At 43.2% G+C, this 23775-nt stretch overlaps 1 protein-coding gene across 1 annotated transcript in view; it reads right to left on the reverse strand.

Annotated features, from left to right (window-relative positions):
* Window positions 1-8825: 8825 nt before the first annotated feature.
* The window catches only part of cdc25b (cell division cycle 25B), a 41673-nt gene continuing 26723 nt past the window's right edge, over window positions 8826-23775 (reverse strand). The window contains exons 12-16 of the mRNA XM_038793215.1: window positions 14168-14230; window positions 13463-13561; window positions 12848-12981; window positions 11676-11793; window positions 8826-11207 (exon numbers count right to left, since the gene is read on the reverse strand). Of these exons, the coding sequence (XP_038649143.1) occupies window positions 11067-11207; window positions 11676-11793; window positions 12848-12981; window positions 13463-13561; window positions 14168-14230 (555 nt within the window). The 3' untranslated portion in view covers window positions 8826-11066. The remainder of the gene's footprint in view (window positions 11208-11675; window positions 11794-12847; window positions 12982-13462; window positions 13562-14167; window positions 14231-23775) is intronic.

Raw genomic sequence — 23775 nt, forward strand, 5'->3', positions numbered from 1 at the left:
GATGCAAAGTCAAATTAGAGAGATTAAAAGTTTCAGGAGAGCTTGGTACAGACCAAGGAGGTAGAAAACAAGGTTAAGTTGGAGATGGATTGGCAAGGCAACTGGTCACAAAAGCACAACATTTACAGGATGGGAAATTCTTGCTTTTTGTGCCCTGTGCCTCTATATCTAAAGCTCAGAATCCAAAGTGGTTCATTAGCTGCTACAGGACCACCAAGGTCTCTCTTCTTGCACCTTTTTTAAAAATAAGCATCCCTATATAATTGCACCATTTGGCAGGGGAGTGGTGATGCAGTGGTATATATATATAGACGGCATGGTAGCACAGCGGTTAGCACTTTTGCTTCACAGCACCAGGTTAGATTCCCCTTTGGTTCATGGTCTGTGCTAAGTCTGTACGTTCTCCCTGCGTCTGCGTGGATTTCCTCCGGACGCTCTGCTTTTCTACCACAAGTCACGAAAGACATGCTTGTTAGATGAATTGGACATTTTGAATTCTCCCTCTGTGTCGCCGGAGTTTGGCGACTAAGGAATTATTATTGTTCTTTAAATTCACTTATGAGATGTGGCCGTCGCTGGTTAGGCCAGCTTTTATTGCCCATCCCCAGTTGCCCTGCAGAAGGTGGTGGTAAGCTGCCTTCTTGAACTACTGCCATCCCTGAGGTGTAGGTACACCCACTGTGCTGTTAGGGAGGGAGTTCTAGGATTTTGACACAGCGACAATGAAGGCACGGTGATATATTTCCAAGTTGGGCTGGTGAGTGTTTGAAGGGGAACCTCCAAGTGTTGGGGGTTCCCAGGTATCTGCTACTCTTGTCTTTCTAGGTGGTAGTGCTCGTGGGTTTGGAAGATGGTGTCCAAGGAACCTTGGCGAGTCACTGTAGTGCTTCTTGTAGAAGCTACACATAGCTCTGTGTTCATCGGTGGTTGAGGGTTTTAAGGTTTGTGGAAGGGGGAGCAATCAAGCGGGCTGCTTTGAACTGTATGGTGTCAAGCTTCTTGAACATTGTTTGAGCTGCACTCATCTGGGCAAGGGAGAGTATTCCATTACACTCCTTACTTCTGCCTTGTTGATGGTGGACAGGCTATGGGGGATCAAGAGCCGAATTACTTGCCATAAGATTCCTAGCGTTTGACTTTCTCTGGTAGCCACAGTATTAATATGGCTAGTCCAGTTCAGTTTCTGATCAATGGTAACTCCCAGGATGTGGATTGTGGGGATTTCAGCAATGGTAATACCATTGAATGTCAAGCAGGTTAGATCCTCTCTTCCAGGAGAGTCTTTAGCTGGCACTTGTGATGTGAATGTTACTTGCCACTTGTCAACCCAAGCCTGATATCATCCAGGATTTGCTGCATTTTGGACATGGACTGCCTCATTATCTGAAGAGTCGTGAATGATGTTGAACATTGTGCATAGAACATAGAACATTACAGCGCAGTACAGGCCCTTCGGCCCTCGATGTTGCACCGACCTGTGAAACCACTCTAAAGTCCATCTACACTATTTCCTTATCATCCATATGTTTATCAATGACCACTTAAATGCCCTTAATGTTGCCGAGTCCACGACTGTTGCAGGCAGGTTATTCCACGCCCTTACTACTCTGAGTAAAGAACCTACCTCTGACATCTGTCCTATATCTATCTCCCCTCAATTTAAAGCTATGCCCCCTCATGCTAGCCATCACCATCCGAGGAAAAAGGCTCTCACTTTCCACCCTATCTAATCCTCTGATCATCTTGTGTACCTCAATTAAGTCACCTCTTAACCTTCTTCTCTCTAACAAAAACAGCCTCAAGTCCCTCAGCCTTTCCTCATAAGATCTTCCCTCCATACCAGGCAACATCCTGGTAAATCTCCTCTGCACCCTTTCCAATGCTTCCACATCCTTCCTATAATGCGGTGACCAGAACTGCTCGCAATACTCCAAATGTGGCCGCTCCAGAGTTATGTACAACTGCAACATGACCTCATGGCTCCGAAACTCAATTCCTCTACCAATAAAAGCTAACACACTGTACGCCTTCTTAACAACCCTATCAACCTGGGTGGCAACTTTCAGGGATCTATGTACATGGACACAGAGGTCCCTCTGCTCATCCACACTACCAAGAATCTTACCATTAGCCCAGTACTGTCTTCCTGTTTCTCCTTCCAAAATGAATCACCTCACACTTTTCTGCATTAAACTCCATTTGCCACCTCTCAGCCCAGCTCTGCAGCTTATCTATGTCCCTCTGAAACCTGCAACATTCTTCCACACTGTCCACAACTCCACCGACTTTAGTGTCATCTGCAAATTTACTCACCCATCCTTCTATGCCCTCCTCCAGGTCATTTATAAAAATGACAACGAGCAGTGGCCCCAAAACAGATCCTTTATGGTACACCACTAGTTACTGAACTCCAGGCTGAACATTTCCCATCAACCACCACCTTCTTACAGCTGGTCAATTTCTGATCTAAACTGCTAAATCACCCTGAATCCCATGCCTCAGTACGTTCTGCAATAGCCCATCGTGGGGAAGCTGAACAAACGCTTTACTGAAATCCATATACACCACATCAACTGCTTTACCCTCGTCCACCTGTTTGGTCACCTTCTCAAAGAACTCAATAAGGTTTGTGAGGCATGACCTCCCCTTCACAAAACCGTGTTGACTATCCCTAATCAAATTATTCCTTTTTGATGATTATAAATCCTATCTCTTATAAACATTTCCAAGACTTTGCCCACAACAGAATTAAGGCTCACTGGTCTATAGTTACCGGGGTTGTCTCTACTCCCCTTCTTGAACAAGAGGATGACATTTGTTATCCTCCAGTCTTCTGGCACTATTCCTGTAGACAACGACGACATAAAGATCAAAGCCAAAGGCTCAGCAATCTCCTCCCTAGCTTCCCAGAGAATCCTAGGATAAATCCCATCCGGCCCAGGGGACTTATCTATTTTCACACTTTCCAGAATTGCTAACACCTCCTCCTTATGGACCTCAAGCCTTACTAGTCTAGTAGCCTGTATCTGAGTATTCTCCTCGACAACATTGTCTTTTTCCTGCGTGAATACCGACGAAAAATATCCATTTAACACCTCTCCTATCTCCACGGACTCCACGCACAACTTCCCACTACTGTCCTTGACTGGCCCTACTTTTACGCTAGTCTTTCTTTTATTCCTGACATACCTATAGAAAGCTTTAGGGTTATCCTTGATCCTACCTGCCAAAGACTTCTCATATCCCCTCCTGGCTCTTCTTAGCTCTCTCTTTAGATCCTTCCTAGCTAACTTGTAACTTTCGAGCGCCCTAACTGAACCTTCACGTCTCATCTTTACATAAGCCTCCTTCTTCCTCTTGACAAGTGTTTCAACTGCTTTAGTAAACCATGGTTCCCTCGCTCGACCACTTCCTCCCTGCCTGACAGGTACATACTTATCAAGGACACGCAGTAGCTGTTCCTTGAACAAGCTCCACATTTCAATTGTGCCAATCCCCTGCAGTTTCCTTCCCAATCCTATGCATCCTGTCTTGCCTCATCGCATCATAATTGCCTTTCCCCCAGCTATAACTCTTGCCCTGCGGTATATACCTACCCCTTTCCATCGCTAAAGTAAATGTAACTGAATTGTGGTCACTATCACCAATGTGCTCACCTACCTCCAAATCTAGCACCTGTCCTGGTTCATTACCCAGTACGAAATCCAATATGGCCTCGCCTCTTGTTGGCTTATCTACATACTGTGTCAGGAAACCCTCCTGCACACATTGGACAAAAACGGACCCATCTAAAGTACTCAATCTATAGCGTTTCATGTCAATATTTGGAAAGTTAAAGTCCCCCATAACAACTACCCTGTTACTTTCGCTCCTATCCAGAATCATCTTTGCAATCCTTTCCTCTACATCTCTGGAACTTTTCGGAGGCCTATAGAAAACTCCCAACGGGTGACCTCTCCTTTCCTGTTTCTAACCTCAGCCCATACAACCTCAGTAGACGAGTCCTCATCAAACGTCCTTTCTGCCACCATAATACTACGCTTGACTAACAATGCCACCCTTCCCCCTCTTTTACCACCTTCCCTGAGCTTACTGAAATATCTAAATATGAAAGCATGGATGTGAGGGGTCTCTGACAATCCTTTGCACTGGAGGACCTCTTCTCCACTATTACTCTGATTCCATGAAAAAAAAACACCTGAAAATCTGCCATCCACAGCAATGTAGTGAAATAGCCAATCAGGATGGACAATAAATGCTGACCCAGCCAGCAACACTCACATTATGGAAAATGTATTTTCTCTCTTCATTCTTTTACCCAACATCTGTCTGGTGTCCAGCCATTCCACCACCATGTCCACATACACACAATCTATTATGCTACTGCTACTTCATTGCCCAGTTTCATGGTTTCTGAAAATCTAGAAGTTGTTCATAAATTCATAAGATATAGGGGCAGAATTAGGCTATTTGGCCCATTCTCCATAACCCTTCAACCCATTATGAATTTAAAATCTCCTCTTTAAATTTACTCAGTCACAGCATCCACCACACTCTGGGGGTAGCGAATTCCAGATTCATAACCCTTTGGGAGTAGTTTCTCCTCAACTCGGTTTTACATTTTCTACCTCTTATTCTGAGACTATGACGTCTCATTCTAGAATGCCCCACAAAGGGAAGTATCTGTTCCACGTCTACTTTATCCAAACCTTCTATCATCTTGTATACCTCAATTTGATCTCACCTCATTCTGCTAAACTCCAGAATTTTAATTACATATTAAAAGGAATGGGCTTAGTATGGAATCCAAGAAGAACCACTCTTGTAGCATCCTCTAGTATGAAAAGAGTCACTCAGGACAGACCAGAGCTTGAAGCAGAGCTATATTTGGTCAGTAAGTGAAATGGTACACACACTAGTGAAGGAGATGTCTGCAACACAAATCAGGTGGATGTACAACATTGAAACAGATGGACGTCAACACAGGATGCCTTAAAGTAAACGTTTTATTTCTCTGGTGCTAATTCTTAATTCTGTTGCCATTCCATTCATCGACTAAGTCGATCTGGAATGGATAGCTTTGTTCACTTGGAATGCAGTAATGATAACAACCTGCCATCTGGTAGGACAATGTGCTGTAGTTGTCAGCTTTGTTTACGGGGGAACACCCCTGTTCAGTCAGCAAGCATGACCGGAGTTTTGGGGTCCTGTTATTTTGATTACACACCTTGCTCTAGTCCTGGGCCTACTGCACTATTCCAGTGAAGCTCAACCTAAGGCACTTTTACAGCTTTCTCTCTCAAAATAGAGGTAACCATTTTTGACCATACCCATTTAGTTTTTCTCTTAGTTTTGCTTCCAGCAACATACCTGTGTCGGGCAGATCTTTTCTTTCCTTGTTCCATGTAACTCTGTCATACAATTTTGGCTGTATGCAACCCCCCCACCCCCCACATGTTCCCTTTCTCCATAACACACAAGGGCAGTATTCTGATTTTCAATTTTCTTTGTTAAACGTTGCCTGCCGAGACTGAACAGCTGCAGCTTTTGTGGGGTGTTGATTTCTGCACGATATGGCATTGGTGATTATGGAGCTATCAACATCACATGGTCATTGCTGAAAGATGGTAGTATGGCAACAGCCTAATCTTTGACATTAAAACCAAATTCTTCACAGGCAGGAGTCTAGCCGTTTTCCACTGAAGGTGTATCCCAGTGAGCAATGCTAAACCTCCGGTTGCTCCCGTTTCCTCCCCCAGTCTAAAGATGTATAGGTTAGATAGATTGGCCGTGTTAAATTGCCCCTTCGTGTCCAAAAAGGTTAGGTGGGATTACTGGGATAGGCTGGTGTGGGGTGCTCTTTCCAAGGGTCGACACAGACTCGATAGGTCAAATGGCCTCCTTCTGTACTGTAACTTCTAACATTCAGAGTAGAGCACCTGAGGGCATGCCATACCTTGGATCTCAGGTGAGCAAGGATACAGCCTCATCGGTTCTGGTGGGCAAGTAACACAGTAAGGACCTGAAAGTATATGACAGCAAAAGTGTCAGAACACTGTCTTGACCCCACTGCAGATCACAGTGGGTTCTGATGTTGCTCTGTCATGGGTGGCCTTACCAATGGAAGCAATCAAGTTGTTATGGGAACAGATCACATTGCTCAGTTAATTTTTCTAGCAGTTTAACTGGGCCTTAATCATGGTCAATTTGAGAGATTACTGTAATCATACCTAGGAGGCACTCTTGATCACAGCATTCCCCTTGAAGCTGCCAAACTGAAGAGAATGTCAATTATAGATCTTCCAGCTCTGAAGCCACAGTAGGATTTGGGGTAGATGCGTTCAGTCACAATCAACATGCTCTTAACCAAACACAGGTGACAGTAGTTATCAGCATATGTCTTAGCAGCATAACTGCAGTGTGCACTCTGGGGCACAAGCCTGGACACAATGGAGATCCCGAGCTGCCCAAATCAAACTGTCACCAAGTTTGGCACCAGCATGGTGGCAGCAGTTGAAAACATATTTAGACATCAGTTTTTCTTTAGGTTCCACTTTTACTTCTTTTTTGTCTTCAACTCTCCAGAGGTGGTCATTTGCCCATCACTGGGAGTTTGACTCATTAGCGCTAAGATGCATCCATATGCCAACCTGCCTGCACACAGTATGACTGAGGCAAAACAAACCTTCAAGAGTTCCCCCTTTAGCTAAAGGCTGCAAGGAATCCAGTTTGTGTGTGTTGTCACAATGCACAGCTCAGGACTTGGGAGAGGCGGTGTACGGACTAGGCGAGACTTGCACTTTTGGTTCCTTTTGCATTAGTGCCAGCCAGTGGTGTAGGTGGAAAACAGAGAGACTAGGACAGAAGAGCAGAAAGCAAGCCAATGCCCTTCACCTACACACTATGCATCACATAAACCTGTTGAACACAATGAAGTAAACAATTGCAGTCTGGGAATGGTATCCTGCCACAGTCACCATCAGTTGTAAGGGGACAGACTGCAGCATTCTGAGGTGACGCCACAGTTCAGAAAGTGGCGTGGGATTAATGGGAGCAGCTGGTTAGAGTGGATACTGATTGGTACTTTCAAACTGTATTAAATTGCAAGTCATTGCTAAGCACAGGTAGGAACTCGGCCATGGCAGAATAGGTCAAAGCTGTGGCATGCTCCTCCTGCTCTGTGGGAAACCAGGCACAGTTCCAGCTGGGGACACTGAACATCTGTTAATTTGAGAGCATCGGAGGGGGCGGAGCCAGAGGATATTAGTAGGGTGTTGAATGAATACGTCACATCGGTATTCACCCAGAAGGTGGTAAATATGGAACTCTGGGGGTGCATGCGAGTGCAAGTGAGACGGATCGAGAGAGGGAGGGACAAGAGATTCTGGAGTAAAATTAACATAGGTAGTGAAGAGGCTTAGGTGGACAAAAATCCAGGTCCGGATGAATCGTGTCTCAGGATGCTGTGGGAGGCGATGAGGGAAGATTGCAGGGGCTCTGACCCAATCTTTTTTTATTCCCCTCTGGTCACAGGGGTGGTGCCAGAGGACTGGAGATCATCTAATATTTAAAAAATGTTGGAGATAAGCCAAGGAACTAGACCAGTGAGTCTCCTATCATTTGTAGAGAAGCAATTGAAGGAAGTTCTGATGGAAAGAATCTATCTCCACTTGGAGAGGCAAGAAGAGTCAAAAACAAAGTTCATGTCGAGCAAATTTGTGGAGATGAGGGCAGCGCAGTTGATATTGTTTACATGGATTTCAGCAAAGCCTTTAAACAAGGTCCCACATGGGAAACCTATGAAGGCAAATGTGCATGGGATGCAAGGTAGCTTAATAAGATGGATTCAAAATTGGCTTTGCTGCAGGAGACGAGAGTGATGACAGATGGCTGCTTTAGTGACTGGAAGCCAGTGTCCAGTGGCGTACCATAGGAGTCCATGTCAGGTCCCCAATGTCATTTTAGATAAACAACATAGATGACTATGTGGAGGAGGGTAGGATAGTCAGTTTGCAGGTGATATAAAGATTGGCTGAGATTGAATGTCTTGGGTTACAGGAAGATATAGATGGGATGGTCATGGACCAAGATATAGATTAGGACGTTCTGAGGAACAAAGAGACCTTGGCATGTTTGTCCACAGCCCTCTGAAGGCAGAAGGGTGGTGAAAAAGGCATAGATTACAAAGCAGGGAGGTCATGTTGGAGTTGTATTGAACTTTGGTGAGGCCACAGCTGGAGTACTGCTGCAATTTTGGTCACATTTGACAGTTGCAGAGATTCACCAGGATGTTGCCTGGGGTGGAGCATTTAAATTATGGAAAGCATAGAGGCTTGGGTTTTGGAGCAAAGACAACTGAGGGGCAATCTGATCGAGGTATACAAGATTAAAAAGGGGCATGGACAGGGTGGATGAGGAGCAGCCATTCCCCTTTGTTGGAGGGTCAGTCACGAGTGGACACAAGTTCAAGGGTGAGGGGCAGGAGGAAACACTTTACTCAAGAGGATGATAACTGTCTGGAATGCCCTACCTGGGAGGGTGGAGAGGCAAGTTGCACGTCATCCTTAAGAACCTGGATAAGCACTTGACACGTCATAACATGCAAGGCCATGGGCCAATGCTGGCAACTGTGATTAGGTGTATCCGTTGTTTTTCAGTCAGTCAGTGCAGACCTAAAGGACCAAAGGGTCTTTTCTGCACAGGGATTGTGACTAATTACAAGTGTCTTACATAATTACCTTTATATAATTCATGCTTCAAAGTGGAGGTCCTGCAGTTGAAAATCCGCACGAGAAACAAGAGTACAACAGAAATGATACATGAGATTTCCCATCTATAGCCATTTATTTCACTGCACAGAAGGCAGTTAGGCTAAAGCAAGTACATCTCTCAGCAAACAATTAAACCACACTTGCATTATTACAGCCGCATTGCGAAATAAGCATACCAACTCCACATCCTCTGCTACACACACATTTCACACAACTGTCGATCTCAGGCAGTAATGACCACATGTTTTTCACAAGCCAATGGATCTCGGAACATAAATAATGTTGATCATTTTAGGCAGTACAAACAGTGCAAGATCGAAATTGGGTGGGAAAGTACATCTTGAAATATTCAAAAAGGCATGTGTTTTGGGGCAATTGGCTAAACATCAGGCTTACATACATGATGGGCAGAGTAATAAGTTAAGTTGGTCCATAAATAGGTAGAAAAAGTGTGGTGTGCCGAAATGTACAAATGCTAGGATGTTCCCAGAGCTTCAAATGTGGAGTGCTGCAGCTAGAACTTGGCAGGTTAATAAGCCAATTGGCTCAACTTTCAGGATCACATATGGATATTACAATTTTAAATCTATTAGCAATGATAAATTTACTAGGGCATTAATGGAAATCAGGCATTCTTTACACCCTTTTGAAGTCAGTTTCAGCAAAGAGCCCTTTCCATTAGCAGCACTGAAAGTTGCGCTGTACTTACCTTTTTGATTTATCTGGGCTCTTACAGAAGTTAGATGTGGAAGTTAGATGTGGCCCATTTAAATTAAAGCAGAGGAAATTACAACTAGTTACATTGCTCAAGGGAAGGGCCACTTTGTTCAAGGTCTATTCAAGATGATCATGTTGGAGTTGTACAGAACTTTGGTGAAGCCACAGCCTCACCAAACAACCTGAACCATCCCCCTCCAGCAATCTATTGAATCTAAAGCCAAAACTTCCAAGGCTTTCCTTCCACTTAAGTCACTAGTTTCACATTTTACTGCTTATTGTTTCCCTCCAACATCGCCAAATGGAAAGAATGTAATATTAAGATATTAAATGATGGAAATTCATAAAGGATGATTGAATTGTCCAGGAACGGGTAAAATCCTATAACAGATCCATGGTTCACTTGATCCCGGAATAGCAAGTATAAACATTCTTTTACCATTTAAAAATTGCAAAGTGTGCACACCTGTTCAGCAAATCTTGTGCTAAACTAGGAACTGTATGCAAAACTCCAACATACATTAACTTACTCACCTGATTGAACTATATGAAAGGAAATGCCAAACAAAATGTGGACTGCACAAATAGAACATGTTGAAAATGTTTTGTTTCTTACTGAATGCAAATATTTGTTTCAAAATGTAAGAATGTACAAAGTGTGTTTATTCTATGTGCAGTTCAGAACTGGGCTCCCAATCCTAATGTTAAGTGCTGTGAATATGCTGTTATTGTAGCAAGACTTAGTGGTTTTAAAATAGTTTGGCAGATCAGATAAACAACCACTTTGTGCACTAGACACAAATTTAAGAACTATTCTTAGAAAAATATGGAATAGGTTGGTACGCATTAAAAATTAACAGAACAGACTATTGACTTACAGTCCAGGAGTCTTAATTGAAAGCTAGACTGATTACTTCAACCTATTAACAAAAAGTTACTCAAAAAAGTTGTTACTCCCAATTTACATTAAAACAATTGGAAGTAAATTAGCAGTGATCTTAAAATCAGACATTTAAAAAAAGTCCAAAGCCAAATTTGTTGGCACTGTGGCCTCACAGGGCGGATTTACATGATGGAAGATCACACAAGTTGATACAGAAACTTATTCACCCCTTTCCTTTTTCTCCTAAAGTCATTATTCATGCAATTAGCCAGTCTGTTGAGAAAGCACCATGAGCCTCCATCAACATTATACACTCTCTGCAGACACCAGAATTAACAGTGCACCAATAAGTCACAAGGTGTACATAATGGTTATAGAACAGCCATCTAGAAACCCACTGTTAATCAACCTTTAACACAACAGTATCCACCAATATTGGCTGTTGAGGAAGTCATCTATACCATACTAGGCAGTAGTTTAAAAAATTGTTTTTGAATCAGTGGTCCCTGCCCACATGTCACTAGTTCAACGTGTAGAACAGCTAATGGAACAATGCTGTGGAAATGAGTCATTGCATTCAAAGTAACTGCTGTATCCACTGCCAACCAATGATTCGAGGCATTATTGTACAGTATCGTGGAACCAGCCCAGGAGTTCAAAGAAAGGGCTTCCATCCATCACAAAAGGCCATTTTCTCACAACTTCTTCAGCCGGCTGTACATGTCCCTCTTACTCCGTTCACCTGCCCACGTCCTACTCTTAAAGCGAAATTTTCTAAGATCCTCTTTGAAATCTTCATGATTCATTGGCCGATAACTCTGTGGCTCGCAGTACAGCTAAAGGGAATGGAAAAGACTTTGTTTATAGCTTTTGGTGATGCTCACAGATTAGAGACAAAGCTTCAAGGTTATCTTTGCATACAAGCCCAAGTGACAAAATAAATCAAAACTCACGGTCAAATCACACTTTTACAATCACTGGGCTCAAATCAGAGGAAAGACAAGCTGAGGTTAAGTGTGCCTATATATTTTATATAGCAATTGCAACCACTAAAACTCTGGCAGCCATCTTGAGATGCCAGATCAGATAGGACCTTTGATTCAAAGCTCATGCAAATTACCAAATTAATTGAACCACAGCAGAAAAAAAAAATAGCCATCTTGAACTTGGATAACAAACCCTGCAATGTTATATATTTGAAGGCATGAGGAAAACGCAAACTTGCCCAAGAGTAGACTAATATTTGTATTTGCACCTCGAGTCAAGGGCATGGGCCACTGTAGTGGAAACAAGATAATCCTTACTTTAAACTTTGGGAAGAATTCCTTGTATCCACCCTTCAGGATGTACAGCTCTGGGTAGTGCAGTTTTGGGTAGTCTGTGCCATTCACCTCACGATCCTTTTCTCGTAGGAAACGGTACCTGGAAAAATTAATCAAGACACTGAGTATCTGCCATCAATGTGAAAAAATGCACAAAAAATGTTTAATCTTACATCCCAGTGGCAATATCATTGGCTACTTCAGACTTCACCTTGGTTAAAGACTATTGGTTGCCTTGTACCTATTTCACTCAACAAGTATCCAATTTTAGTCATGCAAGTATTTTCTTCGACACACAAGTTGTGGCAACTCCCCAGTCCCAAGCACCTGATGTGATCCAGTCAGCCAGTGTGGCTACTGTAGGTGAAGATCAACTCAATTCTCTCTATTCAAAATGAGTCGCTTTTTCACAGGTGTTGGCCTTCTTGGGAGCAATGTAAGTGCTCCCCGCAATGTCCTGAAGACAAACAGCCAAACCCTGTCCACAACCAATACCAGCAGATATAGTAGCCACTACCACCCCGAGTATTACTTTTCATGAACACACACCAATGTTTAGTGATATGAGCACATGGAGCTGGTATAGCACAGTGGGCTAAACAGCTGGCTTGTGATGCAGAACAAGGCCAGCAGCGCGGGTTCAATTCCCGTACCAGCCTTCCCAAACAGGCGCCGGAATGTGGCAACTCTGGGCTTGTCACAGTAACTTCATGAAAGCCTACTTGTGACAATAAGCGATTATTATTATTATGCACCTCCCATTCCACCTCACTAGCATAGAACATCAGGGATGTTCTCTCCACACATGCTGGTTAACCCGTATTTCACTTTTAAAAAAATTCTAGCATCGGCAGTATTTTCCTTTTGTAGAATAAAAAAGCACAAGGAATAATGGCCAGTCTCTCCAAAATAGTTTAACATAAGTTTCCATATATTCAGGTTACTGTCAATAGCCTCAAAGTCAAGCCCACAAGACAAATACAAAAGCTAAAAAGCTGTCACAGGTAAACAATAGGCTGAATTTAGACACCCAATTGTTTCCCCCTCCAACACCCCATAAACAGGCCAAGTTCTAACTTAATGTACACTTAATGGGAAGCTAAATTCCTCCATTACTTGAGATTTACCACTAATTGCACAAAGCTACAACTTACATTCGAGGGGCCCGCTCAGATGAGAATTCACAGTGGAAAATTATAATCACTCGCTTGGCCTCATCAACTGGAACAATGGGTTTCTTCAGCAGATAATTCTCCACCTCATCTTCCATGTGCAAATTAAGGGCACCCTTAAGGCAAATTGACAATCAGATAAGGTTTGGACTCCTGAAGATGTGCAGCTTTATCGTTCAAAACAATAGCATGCTACCCACCCTATTCTTCCCCATTCACAAGACTGAGCCTTAAAGCCAAGATACAGCTGAGAAGTTGCATTGCATTTAATCTTTTGATCAAGGGATCGACAGCACAGTGAAGGGAGAAGAGATCAGTTTCCAGACACTTGCCCCAAAAGTGTATTGCAAGGATTGCAATGCCTTAGATGGGATGTCTTCTAAAAGTCAGCAACAGGTGAAGTAATGTACATCTGCCCACCCCTGTGAACCTAACTTGCTGAAAAAGTTACATTGTACAGCACAAGCCCTTCACTTAACATACTGACTCGGGCAAAGTCTGATAACACTTTGAAAGCCAAAATGTCCAAAATAACATCTCCGGAGAATCACTTCAACATTAGGATACAGTGCTCTGATGATTCACATACAAACTTACTTTAATGTGTCCCCCTTCATACTCATATGGATATCGGCAGTCAAAAAGCAGGAACCGTTCGATAAAGCTATCAAATTTTCCATTTACCAATTGAATTACCTGAAATGCATTAGGAAAAGAAAGCATTACTTTCACCATTTCATAAAAAGGAAAGTTTCAGCGCAAACTGGAAGATCCAATGAATTCCAAAACTTAATGTGTTTGTCAGCCACTGTGCATCCAGGCCCACAGCCAGGACACCTCAGCGACTGACTGAAGAGTGTCCCTCAAGGCCAGAGGCTGCCTAGTACCAGGCAATAGATCCAGTGGCAAGAAAGCACAAAAAACTCACTCAAATCAGTGTAATTCTATAAAGCTCAACAGATATTTAAATTTTACCTGTTGCTATATCACTAGAAACCTACTTACGGAATACAAAACTGTCCTTTGTCGACTTAAACTGAAGAATCTACACCATGATCCAACTTTAAAAACTGGGCTTGTGTCAAGTCCAGCAATAGTGTTATGTACTGGCAGATAGAATGATGCAATAAAAATATAGCTGATGGATCGAAAGCACAATATGCTGCATGGAATAAGTGACAACATGAACCAACTTAAACTACAAGTGTCAAGCAGTCGGCCACCAATATAACAGCTTTAGTCCCACAGAAAAAACATTGCAACCATCTCCAACTTCAGCAAGCGGCATTTGTAACTACTTACCCTCTCTGCAGTTATATATTGCAACTCTTGGTGTCTTCCTTCTACAGTAGGCAAAATATGTGGCTGTAGAGAGTAAATTTACAAATTAAGTACAAGGAGCCATGCAGGTTACAAGGATAGAACTATACAATGTCCTATTGCATATTCAGACTGCCTAGTCTCTTCAGTACCAGAAATTACTTCACTAATTCCCTCAAAGTTCTGAACTCAAAGTGTGGTAATTGTACATTGGGAATCTGGGTTATATCCAAATTTGGTTTAGCCTAATAACCAGTATACATCTGATTTTCAATTCTGTGAAACATCCGATGCTCAAAATGAATGAACCATCTTGCATCGACACCATTGCACAACTGCCAACACCTTTCGTGACTCCTCAGATACTAAAGCAGTCCATGTTCAAATGCAGTAGGTCTGGGACAATATTCAGGTTTGGGCTGAAGTTAGAAATAACATTCATGCCACACAAGTGCCAGGCAATGACCATCTCTAACAAGAGGACCCAGCTACGCCCTGATCAACTTCCAGGGGGTGGGGGAGGCTTGACCAGAAACTGGACTAGCCATATAAACACGGTGGATACCACAGCAAGTCAAAGGCTAGGAATCCTGCAGCAAGTAACTCGCCTCCTGACCATCACAAAGCCCATCCACCATCTACAAGGCACACGTCAGGAATGTGACAATACTCCCCAGCTCCAACACTCGAGGCTCAACACCATCAAGAACAAAGCAGTTTGCTTGATTGCTATCCCTTCTACAAACATTTAATCCCTCCCATCACTGACGAACAGGGGCAGCCGTGTGTACATCTCAAAGATGCACTGCAGGAACTCACCGGTTCCTTCGGGAGGGCCTTCAAATGTTCGCCCACTACCAGCTAGGACAGGAGCAGCAGATACTTGGGAACACCAAACCTGGACAGTCCCCTCCAAGTCATTCACCATCGCAACTTGGAAATACAATTGCCATTTCATCACTATTGCTGGGTCAAAATCCTGGAATTCCCTCCCTAACAGCACTGTATGTGTATCTACACCTTAGGGACTGCAGCAGTACAAGAAGGCAGCTCACCACCTCCTGAAGGGCAACGAGAGATGGGCAATAAATGCTGGACTAGCCAACATCATGTAAACAAATAAAATTCACCGGCTACGTTATTTGATGTAATGAAGATAAAGGAGAGCTGATGCAGTGGTATTATCACCGGACAAATAATCCAGAGATCCAGGGCAATGCTCTGGGATCCTAGGTTTGAATCCCATCCTGGCAGATGTGAAATTTGAATTCAATAAAAATCTGGAATTAAAAATCAAATAATGCCCATGAAACCATTGTTGATTGCTGCAAAAACCAATCTGATTCACTAATGTCTGCCGTCCTTACCCAGTCTGACCAACACGAATCCAGACCCACAGCAATGTGGTTGACTCTTAACTGCCCATTGAAATGGCCGAGCAAGCCATTCAGTTCAAGGGCAATTAGGGTGGGCAACAAATGCTGGCCCAGCCAGTGATGCCCACATCCCAAGAATTATTTATTTATTTTAAATGTACACGGCAAAGTCCCACAAACAACAAAGATGCTCCTCTTGCTCCATGTGGCAGGCTGGGGACAGTTCCAGTCCCCAGGGTCAGCATGTGTGCAGGAAGTGTCTCCAGTTACAGCTCATGGAAGCTTGAGTTTCAGAGCTGGAGCGACAGCTGGAGACATTGTGGAGCATCCGCGAGTCGGAGAGCATCGTGGGTAGTACGCATAGAGAGGTGGTCACACCGCAGGTTCAGACGCCGCAGGCAGGGAGGGCATGGGCAACCATCAGACAGCAAGAGAGCGAGGCAGGTAGTGCAGGAATCTCTTGTGGCTATTCCCCTGCAGAACAGATATACCGCCTTGGATACTGTTGAGGGGAATGGCCTCAGGGGAAAACAGCAACAGCCTAACTCATGGCACCACGGTTGGTTCTGCTGCAGAGGGGAGGGGTGATAAGTGTGACAGTGTAATCGTTATAGGGGATTCAATTCTAAGGGGAATAGACAGGTGTTTCTGTGGCTACAAACGAGACTCCAGGATGGCGCGTTGCCTCCCTGGTGCTAGTGTCAAGGATGTCTCGGAGCGGGTACAGGACATTCTGGAGGGGGAGGGTGAACAGCCAGTGGTCGTGGTACACATTGGTACAAACGACATAGGTAAAAAAGGGATGAGGTCCTAAAAGCAGAATACAGGGAGTTGGGAAGGAAGTTAAGAAATCAGACCTTGAAGGTAGCGATCTCAGTTTACTACCTGTGCCACGTGCTAGTCAGTAAAAATGACAGGATATATAGGATGAATGCATGGCTGAAGGGATGGTGTCAGGGGGAGGGTTTCAGATTCCTGGGGCATTGGGACCGGTTCTGGGGGAGGTGGGACCTGTACAAACTGGATGGGTTACACCTGGGCAGGACTGGAACTGATGTCCGAGGGGGGCTATCTGCTAGAGCGGTTGGGGAGTTTTTAAACTAATGTGGCAGGGAGGTGGGAACCGATGCAGGAAGTCGGAAGGTAATAAAACAGGGACAGAAACAAAAGGCAGTAAGGGGGAAAGTGCAAGGCAGCAAAGCCATAGTCAAAAATCAAAAAGGGCGACAGTACAAGGTACAGTGACTGAGGGGAGCTCAGTGAATAGGCCCAGTAATACTAAAAGGAATTAAACAGGATGTAAAAACATAAATGGAAAGTGACGCGGCAGGTTGGTACATGAAGATATGGGTTCAATAACAAGGAAAATTAGGAGAAAATTTAAGAGGAAAAATAACTTAGGAGAGGTTACTGATCAAGGTATTAAGATTCAAAACAGAGGTATAAAAGCCAACACAAGGGTACTTTACCTGAATGCTCGTAGAAATAGGAACAAGGTAAATGAGCTGATGGCGCAAATCATCGTGAATGACTATGATTTCGTGGCCATTACTGAAACATGATTAAAGGATGGTCACGACTGGGAGTAAATAGCCACGGGTATCAAACTATTCAGAAGGACAGAGTGGATGGTAAGGGAGGTGGTGTAGCTCTGTTATTTAAGGATAACATCGGTGCTATGAAGGATAAGGTTGAATCCATTTGGGTGGAAATCAGGAATAGTAAGGCAAAAAAGTCACTGATAGGAGTAGTCTATAGGCCACCAAATAGTAACATTATGGTGGGGCAGGCAATAAAGAAATAGATAACTGATGCATGTAGAAATGGTACAGCAGTTATCATGGGGGATTTTAATCTACGTGTCGATTGGTTTAACTAGGTCAGTCAAGTCAGCCTTGAGGAGGAGTTTATAGAAAGTATCCGTGATAGTTTCCTAGAACAGTATGTAATGGAACCTATGATGGAACAAGCGGTCTTAGATCTTGTCCTGTGTAATGAGGCAGGATTGATTAACAATCTCAGTTAGGGATCCTCTTGGAAGGAGTGATGACAATATGGTGGAATTTAAAATACAGATGGAGAGTGAGAAGATAAAATCAAACGCTAGTGTTTTGGGCTTGAACAAAGTGGATTACAACGGGATGACAGAAGAGCTAGCTAAAGTAGTCTGGGAGCAAAGACTTTATGTTGAAACAGTTGAGGGAGAGTGGAGGACCTTCTGAGCACTGAAAAATTGCTTGGAAGGTCCTCCACTCTCCCTCAACAGTTTATACCAACAAAAAGGAAGGACGGTAGAAAGAGGGAAAATCGACCATGGATATCCAAGGAAATAAGGGAGTGTATCAAATTGAAGGAAAAAAGATACAAAGTGGCAAAGATTAGCGGGAGACCAGAGGACTGGAAAATCTTTAGGAGGTAACGGAAAGCTACTAAAAAAGCTATAAAGAAAAGATGGATTAAACTTGCTCAGAATATAAAAACAGATCATAAAAGTTTCTACAAATATAGAAAACAAAACAAAAAAATAAGTGGCTAAGGTAAATATTGGTCCTTTAGAGAGGATGGGAAGGGAGATTTAATAATGGGAGATGAGGAAGTGGCTGCGGAACTGAACAGGTTTTTTGGGTCGGTCTTCACAGTGGAAGACACAAATAGCATGCCAGTGACTGACAGAAATGAGGCTATGGTGCAATATGTTACGATGGCAATATGTTAGCATACAAAATGATCAGAGGGTTAGATAGGGTGGACAGCGAGAGCCTTCTCCCGCGGATGGAGGTGGCTAGCACGAGGGGACATAGCCTTAAATTGAGGGGTAATAGATATAGGACAGAGGTCAGAGGTGGGTTTTTTACGCAAAGAGTGGTGAGGCCGTGGAATGCCCTACCTGCAACAGTAGTGAACTCGCCAACATTGAGGGCATTTAAAAATTTATTGGATAAGCATATGGATGATAAGGGCATAGTGTAGGTTAGATGGCCTTTAGATTTTTTCCATGTCGGTGCAACATCGAGGGCCGAAGGGCCTGTACTGCGCTGTATCGTTCTATGATGGAAGTATTGAAAGTACGTGGATGTTTGCACATTTTTGCATCCTTTCTGATGATGTCTAACTGTTTATAAAGCTAAAAACTACCTCAATAAAATTGTTTATTAAAAAAAAAGAAATGAGGCTATGACAGATGAGGACCTTGAGATGATTGTTATCACTAAGGAGTAGTGATGGGCAAGCTAATGGTAGACAAATCTCTTGGCCCTGATGGAATGCATCCCAGAGTGCTAAAAGTGATGGCTTTAGGGAAATTGCAGATGCACTAGTGATAATTTACAAAAATTCACTAGACTCTGGGGTGGTCCCGGCAGATTGGAAATTAGCAAACGTGACACCACTGTTTAAAAAAGGAGTTAGGCAGAAAGCAGGTAACTGTAGGCCAGTTAGCTTAACTTCGGTAGCAGGGAAGATGCTGGAATCTATCAAGGAAGAAATAGCGAGGCATCTGGATGGAAATTGTCCCATTGGGCAGACGCAGCATGGGTTCATAAAGGGCAGGTCGTGCCCAACTAATTTAGTGGAATTTTTTGAGGACATTACCAGTGCAATAGATAACGGGAAGCCAATGGATGCGGTATATCTGGATTTCCAGAAAGCTTTTGACAAGGTGCCACACAAAAGGCTGCTGCACAAGATAAAGATGCATGGCATTAAGGGTAAAGTAGTAACATGGATAGAAGATTGGTTAAATAATAGAAAGCAAAGAGTGGGGATTTCTCTGGTTGGCAATCAGTAGCTAGTGGTGTCCCTCAGGGATCAGTGTTGAGCTCACAATTGTTCACAATTTACATGGATGATTTGGAGTTGGGGACCAAGTGCAATGTGCCCAAGTTTGCAGACGACACTAAGATTTTTAAAAAAAATAAATTTAGATTAGCCAATTATTTTTTCTAATTAAGGGGCAATTTAGCGTGGCCAATCCACCTACTCTGCACATTTTTGGGCTGTGGGGGCAAAACCCACGCAGATACGGGGAGAATGTTCAAACTCCACACGGACAGTGACCCAGAGCCGGGATCGAACCTGGGACCTCAGCGCCGTGAGGTAGTTGTGCTAACCACTAGGCCACCGTGCTGCCCTTAGACGACACTAAGATGAGTGGTAAAGCAAAAAGTACAGAGGATACCGGAAGTCTGCAGAGGGATTTGTACAGGTTAAATGAATGGGCTAGGGTCTGGCAGATGGAATACAATGTTGCCAAATGTGAGGTTATTCATTTTGGTGGGAATAACAGCAAAAGGGATTATTTAAATGGTAAAATATTAAAATGTACTGCTGTGCAGAGAGACCTGGGTGTGCTAGCGCACGAGTTGCAAAAAGTTGGTTTACAGGTGCAACAGGTGATTAAGAAGGCAATGGAGTTTAGTCCTTCATTGCTAGAGGGATGGAATTCAAGACTGGGTAGGTTATGCTGCAATTGTATAAGGTGTTAGTGAGGCCACACCTGGAGTAGTGTTTTCAGTTTTGGTGTCCTTACCTGAGAAAGGACATACTGGCGCTGGAGGGTGTGCAGAGGAGACTCAATAGGTTAATCCCAGAGCTGAAGGGGTTGGATTACGAGGAGAAGTTGAGTATAGTGGGACTCTACTCGTTAGAATTTAGAAGGATGCGGCAGGGGGGGGAATCTTATAGAAAGATGTAAAATTATGAAAGGAATAAATAGGATAGATGCAGGCAGGTTTCTTCCACTGGCGGGTGAAAGCAGAACTAGGGGGCACAGCCTCAAAATAAGGGGAAGTAGATTTAGGACTGAGTTTAGGAGGAACTTCTTCACCCAAAGGGTTGTGAATCTATGGAATTACTTGCCCAGTGAAGCAGTTGAGGCTCCTTTATTAAATGTTTTTAAGATATAGATAGTTTTTTGAAGAATAAGGGAATTAAGGGTTATGGTGTTCGGGCCGGAAAGTGGAGCGGAGTCCAGAAAGGATCAGCCATGATCTCACTGAATGGTGGAGCAGGCTCGAGGGGGCAGATGGCCTACTCCTAAGTTCTTATGTTCTTATAAAAGTATGGTAATAAAACTGACTTGAAAGAACGACTGAGGATTCTGCATAGCAAAATCTTGGATAGCAAAAGATGCGTGCAAGTTCACAATTCAGATACAACTCTTTCTTCTGCCCCCACAAATCAGATTGCCTTGCAAAGTGCATCTACTTGGTTATTAGTCTTAACCAGTTGCGGTTTCAGAAGCTCCAAAGCAGATGCCAGGGGCGATCACCCCTAATCACTGACAGGGGACAATGCTATATGGGGCACTTGTGGCAGATTTTGCCTTTCTAGTATCAGCTTGTTCAGCCGAATGATCTCACTCAAGCTTCAAGGCTGCATTTCCACCAAGTGATGAATGAGTGCCAATATTACAGACAACTGTAGTTGGAAAGGCAATGGTATAGTTCTCATGACCAATCTGCAAGTGCGGACATGGACGATGACAGGCATAGTCGGCCCTGCAGCTAAACTGCCTGCCAACAATTTGTAGACTCAAATGGCCACTTGGCCAACAGGACTGTATACCAGTAAGCTAGTCAAAGATGAGAAATAAATTGCATGCAACTTGTTAATCAGTAGCACAAGTTCAGTTAAGACTGTGGCTAAATGAAGATGCACAACCCCAAAATCAGGCCTATGACATCAATATCTAGGTTCAAGTATCAAGATTCAGCAAGCTCAAAGGCAGAAACCTGAATATATTCGTACGATTAGTTTACCCAAAGGGAAAAAATATAGTTTTCTAAATATTCTACAGCATTAATAGCTTTAAGAAAACCACACTGACATTTGACTTGGTGAAATGTCAGCATAAAATCTGTTTTTTTGCAGAATATGTTACTTGCGGTTAACCACTATTCTAACTTCAAAGGTCACTAGCAAGCATGACTCATGCAAACGGGTTTGCGTGCCATTGTATGATGAGTTCAAGATTATTGCCTTTAAAAGAAATAGTTGCTCTGAAGTCATCTTGAAAATTTTATGGTCAACAAGCTAGCCTATATTTTAATAACTTTTACACCCAGCACATACTTCGAGATTAGTGCACAATCTTTTATGGAACATCTAGATCAATGGCACACTGCAATTCCGCTACTGTTGCATACTTCAGTTATATGGAGGTCCTGTGTGAAGGTCAGGGAATGATAAAACCAAGTTCAGCTGTGATGTCCCATTCACAAGTAATCTGCAAAATCCAATGCCCTTTATGGAAGGAAATCTACCTACATTTGATTCCAGATCCACAGCAATGTGGTTGACTGCACTGCAAGTCACTTTAACAGGCAATTAGGAACGAGCAACAAATGCAGGCTTAGGCAGTGACACCCACACCTCGTGAAAGTTTTTTCCCTTTATCTAGGCTCAATAAATAGGATGGTCGTTTGGTAGATGCCACACATGCAAAACTATACACTGCCATGAAATGTCAGGAAAAAAACTTTACAAGCCATTTGAGCCAATATACTTTTCAGGCTGCTAACACTAGCAGCACCTCAAATGAGTGGAGAAATTGGGCAATTAGAATAATTTGTAAACTAGAGTTTTAGATGTTAATCCAGTGCTAAAGCAAAGTTGAGAAAACTAAAATTCAGTCAGACAGTATACTTAATGTTCCAATTTCAAGATGAAGATACTGAATGCTAAAATTTTTAAATCAAGCATTATTAAATCTTTTGAAAGATCAAAATACTGTTTGAGGATCACATCTGTAGAAATTCAATAGCATTTCCCCAGTGTTCTTGATGGCTCAAGTCAGTAAATCCAGCACCCACGTGCTAGAAGAGACAGTAGTCCCATACTGAGGCCATTTTATTTAAAGAAAGGAGCCATTTCATTAGCAAAGATTATAGGGGACATGTTAATGGAATAGATCCAGGAAGAGGATACAAAGAATCATGCCACACAAGGACCATTGACTACAAACAAGGATAAAGGAGAACCAGTTGATATACTAGGCATTCTCAGAAACATTTGGCATGATACCACACAGAAGGCCATGGTGTCAGAGGTAGTATATTAGCATGGCTAGAGGATTGGCTAACTAGAGTTGGGATGAGGGGCATTTTCAGTATGGCAAGCAGTAATTAATGAGTATAACATGGATCAGTGCTGGGGCCACAATGATTTATAATACATATCAATGACTTGGATGAGGGACGTACTTTTGCCAATTTTGTGGATGACAAATATAGATGGAAGGCAAATGGTGAGAACACATTCGACAGGGATATAGACAGGTTCAATGAATGGGCAAAAAAATTGGCGTTAGAATACTACATAGGAAAATGTGAAGTTAAACACTTGGAGCTGAAAATTTAAATGGACAAAAACTGCAGAGGAATTTGGAGATTCTTGCATAAATCACAGAATAAGTGTAGAAGAGGCTCTCTTGCCCATCAGGCCTGCGCCGACACATGACCCGATTACCTAAATCCCAATTGCCATAGCCTTGAATGTTATGACGTGCCAAGTGCACATCCAGGTACTTTTTAAACTATGAGGCAACGCACTACTACCACCCTCCCAGGCAGTGCATTCCAGACCATCACACCCTCTGGGTAAAAAGGTTTTTCCTTAAATCTCCCCATAATTGTCCTGCTCCTCACCTTGAACATGTCTTCTCAAGACTGACCCTTCAAGAAAGGGGAACAGCTGCTCCCCATTCACCCTGTCCATGCCCCTTAATCTCGATCAGGTCACCCCTCCATCTTCGCTGCTCCAGCAAACAACCCAAGCATATCCAACCTCTCTTCATAACTTAATGTTCCATGACAGGCAACATAGAATCCTTATAGGGCAGGAAGCCATTTTCCAATCGAGTCTGCACCGACCCTTGGAAAGAGCACCCAATCCATGACTCTATTCCCGTAACCGCACCTAACCTTTTGAACACAGGGGGAATTTAGCACAGCATATCCAACTAACCTGAACATCTTTGGAATGTTGGGAGGAAACCGGAGCACCTGGAGGAAACCCACGCAGTAAGGCAGCAGTGCTAAACACTGTGCCACCATGCTGCCCTATTTGGTGAATCACCTTCACACTACCCTCCAGTGCAATTACATCCTTCCTATAATGTGGCGACTAGAATTGCACAGTACTCTAGCTGTGGCCTCAGCAAATTCTATACAGCTCCATCATGACCTCCCTGCTGTTTTGTTATGCTCTTGACGT

This window comes from Scyliorhinus canicula, chromosome 3, assembly GCF_902713615.1.
Source record: "Scyliorhinus canicula chromosome 3, sScyCan1.1, whole genome shotgun sequence".
NCBI lineage: Eukaryota > Metazoa > Chordata > Chondrichthyes > Carcharhiniformes > Scyliorhinidae > Scyliorhinus > Scyliorhinus canicula.